The sequence below is a fragment of the Plasmodium cynomolgi genome, chromosome 14, assembly GCF_000321355.1.
Source record: "Plasmodium cynomolgi strain B DNA, chromosome 14, whole genome shotgun sequence".
NCBI lineage: Eukaryota > Apicomplexa > Aconoidasida > Haemosporida > Plasmodiidae > Plasmodium > Plasmodium cynomolgi.
In genome coordinates, this window is record NC_020407.1 from 2595760 (window position 1) to 2605977 (window position 10218).

The 10218-nt window shown below is 42.5% G+C and overlaps 5 protein-coding genes across 5 annotated transcripts in view; 4 read left to right on the forward strand and 1 right to left on the reverse strand.

The window, feature by feature from the left end:
• Window positions 1-1648, forward strand: part of PCYB_146700 (hypothetical protein) — a gene marked incomplete at its 3' end in the record, with an annotated part of 2305 nt that extends 657 nt beyond the window's left edge. Inside the window, exons 2-4 of the mRNA XM_004225141.1 lie at window positions 84-422; window positions 654-1072; window positions 1150-1648. Coding sequence (XP_004225189.1) covers window positions 84-422; window positions 654-1072; window positions 1150-1648 — 1257 coding nt within the window. The remainder of the gene's footprint in view (window positions 1-83; window positions 423-653; window positions 1073-1149) is intronic.
• Window positions 1649-2312: 664 nt separating this feature from the next.
• Window positions 2313-3530, forward strand: PCYB_146710 (hypothetical protein; the record flags this gene model as incomplete). The annotated part of the gene is made up of 2 exons (XM_004225142.1): window positions 2313-2727; window positions 2809-3530. The coding sequence occupies 2 exons, from the start codon at window positions 2313-2315 to the stop codon at window positions 3528-3530; spliced, it is 1137 nt and encodes a 378-aa protein (XP_004225190.1).
• A 415-nt stretch (window positions 3531-3945) lies between these two features.
• PCYB_146720 (prenyltransferase alpha subunit) lies at window positions 3946-5847 on the forward strand (the record flags this gene model as incomplete). Its single annotated transcript, XM_004225143.1, has 2 exons — window positions 3946-5424; window positions 5764-5847. 2 exons carry the CDS (start codon window positions 3946-3948, stop codon window positions 5845-5847), a joined length of 1563 nt encoding a protein of 520 aa, XP_004225191.1.
• Window positions 5848-7089: 1242 nt separating this feature from the next.
• PCYB_146730 (40S ribosomal protein S17) lies at window positions 7090-7948 on the forward strand (the record flags this gene model as incomplete). The annotated part of the gene is made up of 2 exons (XM_004225144.1): window positions 7090-7092; window positions 7538-7948. 2 exons carry the CDS (start codon window positions 7090-7092, stop codon window positions 7946-7948), a joined length of 414 nt encoding a protein of 137 aa, XP_004225192.1.
• A 1034-nt stretch (window positions 7949-8982) lies between these two features.
• Window positions 8983-10218, reverse strand: part of PCYB_146740 (rab GDP dissociation inhibitor beta) — a gene marked incomplete at its 3' end in the record, with an annotated part of 2233 nt that continues 997 nt past the window's right edge. Inside the window, exon 3 of the mRNA XM_004225145.1 lies at window positions 8983-10175. Coding sequence (XP_004225193.1) covers window positions 8983-10175 — 1193 coding nt within the window. The remainder of the gene's footprint in view (window positions 10176-10218) is intronic.

Here is a 10218-nt window from a genome sequence, read left to right on the forward strand (position 1 = left end):
AAAAAACCCAAAACGCCTGAACGGCAAGGCAAAACTGCAAAAGTTACAACCGCGGGGCGCACCCCCTTCTCACCACTTCGAAGGAAGAAAAGAAAAGCGAACTGGAGCGCTTCAAAAAGGAGTACCATGAATTGAAAAGCAAATTAGACTTCCTCAGCGAGGGCTGCGAAAAGTATGGAGAAAAGACCAAGGAAGAACCAAAGGTGATTAAAAACAAATCAGTGTTTTACAATTTTCAAAATGCAGAGGAGTTAAAAAAGCTGGACAAGGAAAAGGAAGATATAAAAACCATGATTGGGGAGAAACACGAGCAGACGATGAATAACTTGGTGAACTTCATAGATCAGCAACGAGTCAACTTGGACCACGTGAAAAACAGAAACTTCGAGGAAATAGACCACCTGAATGCGGCCTTCGATTTGGTAAGGATGCGAGGCAGGATGGGTACATGCCTGTTTGTCGCTATGTTAACAGGAGCTATTAGAAGTAATCCAACTTTGTCTTAACCGTTGCGGTAAAAACCAAAGCAATAGCCGCTTCATGCTTCATACATGTGTGATGCATGGGACACGGGTTGCTGTGATACTTCCCATTTCGTTGACGACGTGAGCACGTACACGATATACCTCCCCGCCTAATTTTACGTCCCGCAGAAACTAAAGAACATGGAGCAACTATTCAAAAAATACTTGGAAGAATACGAACACGACATGAAAGACGAAATGGATGAAATGATTGATAATTACAACGTAATCGAAAGGAACGAAATAATTTATTTAAACAACCTGTACAATGATCACATTAACAGCATTAATGAAATCCATGTCGACATGCTTCAAAAATGTAAAAATTATTATATAGAAAAAATCAAGGAAAATATTGGTAAAATAAAATCACTCAAGAGTAACATTAACGAGTTGGACGAGAGGGACCGGGAAATAAAAAACAACCTCAGCGTCCACAGTAGCCAGAATTTGGACATGACGGAGAAAATAGGCACCTTGGAGGTTAAGAGGTACAGTAGCGGGTTGTACAAAAATGCGCGTGCGGAGGGCAATTCCAACCGGCTGAGGTGCGTACATGCACATGCACATGCACTTCAACCCCCCCGTACCGCTTCTCCCCCCAACACACTTATACAACACACAGGGAAAACCTCAACAAGGACCTGAAATTTTACTCCAAAGACTTTGTAATCTTCAAAAACTTGGAGCTAATTTATAACGAAAGTAATATGTACATAAAAAATTTAAGAGAGTTTGCTCAGAACTCGAAGGAGAAAATTTCTCAAGTGGAGGAGGCGTTTGGGGAACTCCCACAAGGGGAAGACCAAAATGAGGATGCTTATTTTGAAGGCTATTTTGAAGAAATAAAAAATAAAAATAGGGTATTAAAAAAAATGGTACAAAACATTGACCTCGACATGGACGCAGTGAACAAGGAGTTAAATTCCTACATAAACAGACATCATGTGAAGGATAACGATGTACAAAAGGTGCGGCAAGGAATAAACTTCTGCATGCAAACTTACAACAAGGAGTTTGACAATCTGCTGTACACGGAAAAGCGGGTGAAAAAAAAAATCAAAGACACTTCCAATGTGTACGAGAAAAAATTGCGCGACATAAATGTGAAGCAGGGCGGTTAGAGGTGGGGGGAAAAACACTGCGTGTTGGGAATATGTCGGGTAGAGCGCGTCCCCTCTTCAGTTTGGGGTAGCTAGCGAAAAGGCGTAACTCGGAAAAAAAAAAAAAAAAAAGCGGCGAAGTAGAATACATTTCGGCACCCCACCAGCTGGCGCAACGAAGCCAAACGTGTGAGCAGCAAATGCGCTCGAAAAAGCACAAGTGAAACGTATGCACCTCGGGGTAATGCCAAATGCGGGACCGTGAAATAGCATTTGCGGGGAGCCCCTCACATCTTCCAGTTCGCGTGAATGATTGCGCATTTATGTGTATCATTTTTGCCAACTTGCTCAATTTTTGCGTGCGAGTTAACCTTGTCATTTTAAGTAAAAATTAACATTTTTTTTTTTTCGAAAAATTAAACCCGTTCATGTGACGCCAAGGTTGCGGCGGAATTGACTTTTCAACTGCGCGGAAATATCATGTATGAGCTTTGCGTCTCCGCTTCACACCTATCCTCGCGCGACGCGATCTGATTATGATAGGAACCGCACAGAGTTGCATCCTGCATGGGGTCACCTCCACAAGGGTATACTAACTGCTTGTTGAAGTGGGCCCCCCAGGTGTGAAACTCCGAAGGTGCGGTGAAACTCCTGATAGGCGGCAAGCCGACTTCCCACCACACAAATGAGCAAACCCAAAATTTTAATATGTCAGATAAAAAACGTCGGCGACATCAAGGGGTGGAACTTGAAAGGAATAGAGTCATGCAAAAAAAAAATATTCGGGTACGCAGAAAATATGCCGGGCGAAAAAAACTGGATCAAACCGCTAATCGGGAAAAGTATGCAAAATTATTATTTCCCGTCAAAATATTTACACCTCGATTTTAACTTAAAGGAGTACATGAGGATGCAGACCGTGCGTTTTAAAAAAAAGGAGATAGACGATAGCTTAATTAATTTGCAAAAATGCATTAACCTCATAATTGAGAACAAAGACAAGGTGGAAAATTTTTTAGCAAGCATACCAAAGGAGTTGTATCTCGAAAATCAGAGCTTGAAGGATTTTTACTCTCTATATTTGACCGTCTTCCCCGACCGTAAACGCCAGCAAGAAGGGAAGCACCATCACGAAGAGAAGCAACAACACAAACATGCATTATCTCCCGATGATTTAAGAGAGTTAAATTTGCACGAACACAAATTCAGTTGGTTTAGCCCGCGCGGGGACAATAGCAGGGAAACCCAAGCGGATAAGTCCAATTTCGAGCACTCCCCTTTTTGCACACAAAATGGAAGTGAAAGCGAAAATTACCTGAACAAGTCAGGCAAAATGGAAGAAAAAAAGGTGACATCCGAGGAGAAGGAAAAAAGTGAAATGTGCCAAAAGGTATGTGAAGAAGTAACAACACAGAAGAGCAGTTATGACAAAATAATTTTTTCCAGAACGAAGGGAAGGCTGTCATTTAAGAGGATAATACTTGGGGAGAATTCCCCGGGGGATGGGGATAAATCGCTCACGAGATTGAATTGTGGGAAGGAAGTAAATACAACAGGCCCAAAGCTACACTACGTAGACTGTGACGTGAACATAGGACTGGAGGAGCGCCGAGAAAAAACCAAAGCAGAAATGGAGGAACACGAAAGATCAAAAAATCACTTTTTAAATTTGCTAAGCCAAAATGAACATTTACAAAATACTTTTTCCATCAGAAACAGGTTTATCGACCCGCTGTATCTCCGACGGAGGTACTCCTTCATTGACAAATTAACAAAAAAGAAAATAAAAAAAGAAAAATATAAAACTTACAGAAAGCACTTCATTCAGCATGCTGATGAGAAGGAAGTGTGGCCAGATAACAAGGGACTGCTCAACAAGGTTTACCCAAATCCGTATTCGTGACATTTGCGCGTTCGCGAAAATTGCCAACGTTTCGCGTCGCACGTTTCGTCCTGCATGGAGCAGTTGCATATGGGAAAGTTCCCCCGTTTTTGTTTTTTTTTTTGTCATTTTGCCGCTGTGCCTTTTGCTGTTGTGCCCTTTGGCGCTGTGCCATTTTGCCATTATCCCTTGTGCGTTCTTTTCTTTTTCGCTACGTACAGTGGGATGACCAACCGATCGCCCTTTTCACGGTGTTGTCCCCCCAGTGATGGTCCCCAATTAGCCATTTTTAACTGAACTCGCTGAATTTTTTTGCGAGTGGGATAGAGATAGTGTGCAAGCTCATTAAGGGAGCCACTTGTGAAGCATTGCCACAGTGCTGCAGCTACTTTGCCGCTACCCTGTCGTAATATCTCCCCCCCTTGCACGCAAAAACATGGAGAGACAGCAACGGGCATACGCGAAGAAGTTCCAACTGGAGTATCCCAAGCGGCTGGATGGACTCCATATGAGCCTCCTTTTGCACACACCGCTGTTCAGCATGATGCCGAAAAGGAACGTCCACATGGACATGATCCACCTGGAGAAGGAAAGGCAGAAATTATCAGTAGGCGTGCAAAATGAAAGAAATATAAAAAATAAAGAAAAGGTGCACATACTAAGCACGTACTATACGGACAACGAACAGTTGGTCTACTCCTCACTGGCTTCATTTGTTGAGTTAAAAAAATATTCCTTTGAGGGGTATGTCATATCCACCTTTGCTATTAAGGTAAATCCCTCGTATTACTCTGCGTGGATATATAGAAGGAAATGCCTGCGCAAACTGAATTTGAACTTGCTAAATGAATTGCTCTTTACAAAGTGTGTTATTTGCGACAATATAAAAAGTTTCCAGAGTTGGTTTCATCGGAGGTGGCTAGTCGAGTATATTTGCAAACTGGCAAGGGGGGGTACGTTCCAGGGGGAGCAGGCGGAGAAGGCAAATCGGGAGAAGCGCGCCGGTAGGCGCTCCGTGGGTGCAGCACACCGCACAGGGGAGCGCGGCTCGGGGGGGAGCAAAATCGACGGGGACAGTTACGACTTGGAGGACGAGGGGAACTTCATCAGCAGCGATGGAAGTGATGGAAGCGGTGGCAGAGATGGAAGCGGTGGCAGAGATGGAAGCGGTAGCAGCGATGGAAGCGGTAGCATCGATGACAGTGCTGGCCACCCTGCAGAAGAGCGCCCCCACGAGGAGGACGCCTTTTTAAGCAACTGCGAAGAGGCGGACTTTGAGTCCGAAAAAAAAGATATCCTCATTCTGCAGGAAGATTTGCAAAACCTTGTCGAAAGCTGCGAATTTTTCAAAAACGCGTTAAGGCCAAACGGAGAGCCGATAAACATAGACGAATTTTTATACGAAGAAATGCTTTACAGTAACTGCGACATATTTCTGGACGCAAAAAATTACAACTCCTGGGCACACAAAACATGGCTAATTGATAAATTAGGCATTTTTAACAATAAATATTTACGTGAACAATATAATATCATATCGCATGAGTTTAATTTCATCAATTATTTTTTAAAACATGACATTTACAACAACTCCGTGTGGGTATACAGATATTTTATATTCACCAAATTGAAATACACACGTAAGTTACACAAAATGGAGAAGGAAATTAAATTCTGCTTAAATTACGCCAAACAGTTCCCTCACAACGAGGCCATTTTCAAGTACCTCTTTCGCGTCATTTTTATTTATACCCATATGTACAAAAAAAAAAAAAATGTGGCAGACATTTTCGAAATTCCGCTACTCCTCAATTTGAAAGAAGAATTGTCGAAACTGACCGATCAGTCGAAATATGTCTTGATTTTCCTTTCGGAACTTTACTCCTTCAATGGGCAGCATGCCCAGGAAGTGCAGGTAAGCCACGCAACAAAAGGCGCACGTACATATATGTGTAGCCGCATCTCGTGGGGTTTATGCTCCAACAGCGGAGATGCAAAACGCAGAAATGTGTGATTTTGAGTGGACAGTACAACGCACAATTTGATTTGATGCTCCTTCCGTGGGAATTTTTCTCTTTTTTTTTTTTTGCGAACCCCAAGAGGAAAATTCCCTCGTGAGAGTGTACACAACCGTGTGCCATACATTGTGTAACATGGTCTCTCATATTCCGAACGCATTCAAATTAATTATCAACTGTATCATATGGAATATGTCTCCACAAAATTTTCATTATCCAACTTTTCACATATGCAGTGCTACAGGCATCTAGAAAAAAACGACAACTTTAACGATGTTGTGTGGAGATACATAATTGAGGAGGCCCAAATGAAGCAATAACGTGACGCGAAATCGATGTGAAGTGTGGGCAATTCCGTACACCTCTCATTTTTCCATTACATTCGGATCTGCCATAGCGAAGGAAAGGAACCCCCCCCCAAAAAAAAAAAAAAAAAAAAATAGGGATCCTTCCCCCCCCACGTTGGAAGTTCACATAGAGTTACTATTTTTGAAGTGAAGAAAAAGAATAACCATGTAAAATACATCACACAGATATCGCGTTAGTTGAATATGCCCTCAGTGGGCTGCTCTCCCCCGTGCGTGCATGACTATTATTTATATGCGTATCTCTTCTACATTTAATTGCCAACACGCGGTGCCCCTCTCTTTTTGTTGGGTTAAAACATCCCTTTTTTCTTTCCTGTTAACGATTTTTTTTCGTAAAATGGGCAAACATGAAGTGATGCATTTTGTCACATTTGTTCCCATAAAAACTGTTCCAACGAATTGGGGAGGAAGGCACAAAAAAAAAAGGGGCCTCCGCATAGGGTATACACTATACGTGCGCTACGTACTCGATAGGTAAATAATACCCCCCCTTTGTGGGTTTTTTTTTTTTTTTGAAGAGGTTTAAACTGTTCCCCTTTTGTTTTCTTTTTTTTTGCCTTGCCTGTGCAGGTAAAAAAAAAAAAAAAAAAGAACGTAATAATAATTTAAGGGGGTTTAAAAAAAAAAAAAATTATGAACGGTGCATAATTTTTTTTAAAAGAATGTTAAACATAATATAATGGGTGTATATTTTGTATAGTCAGCGAGTGGGGTATCGTCATACAAATTGACTTTCCACTACTTTTTTGTTTGCTAGTTACGGAGGAACATATACTGATAATAGTTTACCTTTGAGTGGATTCTTACAATACCCATCCGAGCCCAAAGCGTAGGAACGTATAGGAAGGTATATACCACCCCATTGTGAGCATACTCAGGCGATCAAAAAACGCCCCTCATTATTCTTCCCCCCCAACATACAAAAAAACGGTGTACATTCTGGCTTGCTGATTTTTTTTTTTTCCTTCAAAATTAAGGGGAGAACACTGACGCACAAAAAAAAAAAAAAAAAAGTTTATTGTAACATTTTGGAAGAACCATCCATGAGGTATATTTTAAACGCATAAAAATAATGCTACAAAAAAAGAGTCAATTTTAAGAGAAGATATTGACATCCTCCTTTTCGTAGGAATTCTTCATTTTAATATAGAATAAATTTGTACAAACCAAAGTGCGCGCTTTTGGAGAAGCAAAATGGTAAGTCACTGTGCCAAAAGGGGAACCCCATTTGTTACATGATTGGTGTGATTGGCGTGATTAGCGTGATTGGTGTGATTGCTGCGATTGGCGTGATTGCTGCGATTGGCGTGATTGCTGCGATTGGCGTGATTGCTGCGATTGTGTTACATGTGGCCGTGCGTGGGGTTTTACTTAATATGGGCAGAGCGCACAGAGCGGGGAAGGGCTAATCAAAGGGGGGAAAAAAATTTCCATTCCACCTTTTTGATGAAGCCAAAACCCCCCTTTTAAGCCCCTCCAGGGTTCTGCTGCCATGGCGTATATCAACGTTCTGCCTGCGGAGTTGCTTCCCTCATGGAGTGGTTCCCCTCCCTGCATTAGTTAACCCCTCCCATCTGCACATACGCATAAAAAAAAAATAATCGCGATACGTTCACATCACCCCCCCCCTTCCCCTCCGTAGGGACGAGTACGAACGAAAACCATCAAAAGGGCCGCCAGGCAAATTGTGGAAAAGTACTATGCCAAGCTAACCCTTGACTTTCAAATAAATAAAAAGATAACAGAAGAAGTTGCCATTATTCCTTCCAAGAGAATGAAAAATAAAGTTGCCGGTTTTGTTACGCACCTGATGAAAAGGATACAGAAGGGACCAGTCAGAGGTATCAGTTTGAAGCTCCAAGAAGAGGAGAGAGAAAGACGTTTAGACTTCGTTCCGGAGAAGTCCCAAATAGATGTCAACGTCATTTATGTCGAGCCAGACACGGTGCGTATGATTAAGGCGCTGGGAATAAATATCAGCAACATGAAGGTGCACAACCCGATGATCAACTCGAATCAGCAGAAGCAGAACAGGATGAACACGCATTACTAGGGAGTAGCGGCGAGGATAGAGGAAAAGGGCGTTTATGTAGCGGCGAGGATAGAGGAAAAGGGCGCTTACGTAGCGGTGAGAATAGAGGAAAAGGGCGTTTACGTAGCGGCGAGGATAGAGGAAGGCGCTTACGTAGCAGCTAAGGTCTCCTTGAAAAACCTCGTTTGAGGCCACGTCTTGAGTTAGGACTAAGCGGAAGCGCATCACAGCTACGAAAGAAGCGCTTATAAAGTAGGACCCACCACGCGCAGCTACCTTCACGTCCGCAGCATGCATAGAGGCATATTCATCTGTACGCACCACCAAGCGGATGTTCAAACGTGTAACCATTTTCGTTTTTTTTTTAAAAAACAGCCACGTACGAACTGAACCGTTTGACTCCTGTTTTAATTTTTTGAAATGTGAATAAGATGACCGAGGTGGAAGTTGTGCCATTGCTCAGCTAGTTGTACTGAGCAAATGTGCTCAGGATAATCCACACGTCCTCGAAAAGGCATAAGCATGCATTGTATGCACTTCGGCCAGAGGGGGTTGGGGGCGATGCCCCCACATGTGCCCATTAAAATGGATGTTATGGACCAACTGCAAAATGGAGATGTACTGGTTGGAGAAGCAACCAAGGTTTGGTCGATCATACTGCCTATTTTTCGTGCGAGTAGTTGTTTTTCCTTTTCAAAGGTGCCTTCCCTCACTACTATCATCGCGGTTGCGGGGAAAGCAACTCCTTCTGCTCCCCCGCAACTGCACCAATTAATAAACGGTGCTTAATTTTTACTTGAGAAAAAGGTTCAAATTTTTGTGAGACCGGCGGGAAGAAGGGGGGGTATGGATCGCCCCCATTGGAGGAAAAAACTAAGCAACACATAGCGCAACGCGGAACGCGGAACACGCAACAAGTAGCTCATAGCGCAACAAGTAGCTCATAGCGCAGCACGTAGCTCATAGCGCAACACGTAGCACGTAGCACATAGCACATAGCGCAACACAGCGCGGTCATCATTCCCACGAGCCGCTAAAAAAAAAAAAAACGCGCGTCATTCATTATCCGCCTTGTTATTGAGGTCATCAAAGTTCAGCTTCTCTCCGAAAAGGTTTTCCCAAATTTGAAGCAAATCATTGGTGGCGGTTTCGAAATGGGAAGTAGCATCATAGGACGACGTGACAAAAATGTTATCGGCTGGTTTGTTTGTCGTGGAAACGTAGAGGTCGGATATTTTCACAAATTTGTCCTCAATAGGTCCCAAAAGTTCAAGCGGTTTCTCGATCTCCTTTAGGGGGTTACTCGTTTCAACGGTAGCAGACACGATAGCAATGTACTTACCCTTAAGTGAAACACCATGTTGGAATGAGACGAGATTTACATAAATGTCACTCTTCCTGTTTAGCTGATTTTGAGGAATAATAATTTGGCAGCTATTTATGTCGTTGGTCTCCGGGATGGGGTTACTTAAAATGCATATACATCTGATCACTTGTCCTATTTTCTTAACTTTATTTTTCAAATGAGTAACGTAAGATGGGTCACATATAACTTTATCACAGTAAGCAACCTCTCCATCACTTGATTTAATTCCACAAACTTTTTTATTTTCATTAAAAACAAAATCAACCACATTTTTGTTCAACATAAATGTACCCCCATTAATTGCACACATTCTTGAAAAGCCTTCAGGAATTCCACCCAAACCATACAGAGGGTAAATAAATGGAGACTTTCCAAAAGCTGAAATGGATTGCATATATAATTTAATTCTCTCCAAAGTTTTGTAAGCTGGTTCATTCAGATAATCATCGTTTAGGTAGAGTGCTACTGCATGTCCCAAAAAATCGATCGTAAGTTGGCATAAATTAAAATACTTGTATATATCCATCATAGTCAATTGGTATGGGTCTAAATCATCCCAGGTATTTCGATTGTTGGCATCCCATTCGCTTACATACTTGTAGAAATTTTTACATCTATTTTTTTCCATAAGTGAGAGTAGTGGGGAGACAAGTGCTTCCATATCTGTGGCGGGGACTTTATGAATGAACTTCTCCGAGTAGAGCAATCCCTTCTTCTGGTGCTGGTATACGTAGGACCCTTCCACTACTAACCATTCTAGGTAATTCGTCACCCTCGTTTTTTTCAGAATCTTTACCAAATTCCCGCCCACCAGGATGAATTTCGGGATCAGGTCCACGTTCCAGTGTCGGTTCTCGCCGTACTTGCTGGGGATCTTCTCATCTGGCGAGCGGTGAAGGGGGGCGGTGAAAGGGAGCGGTGGAAG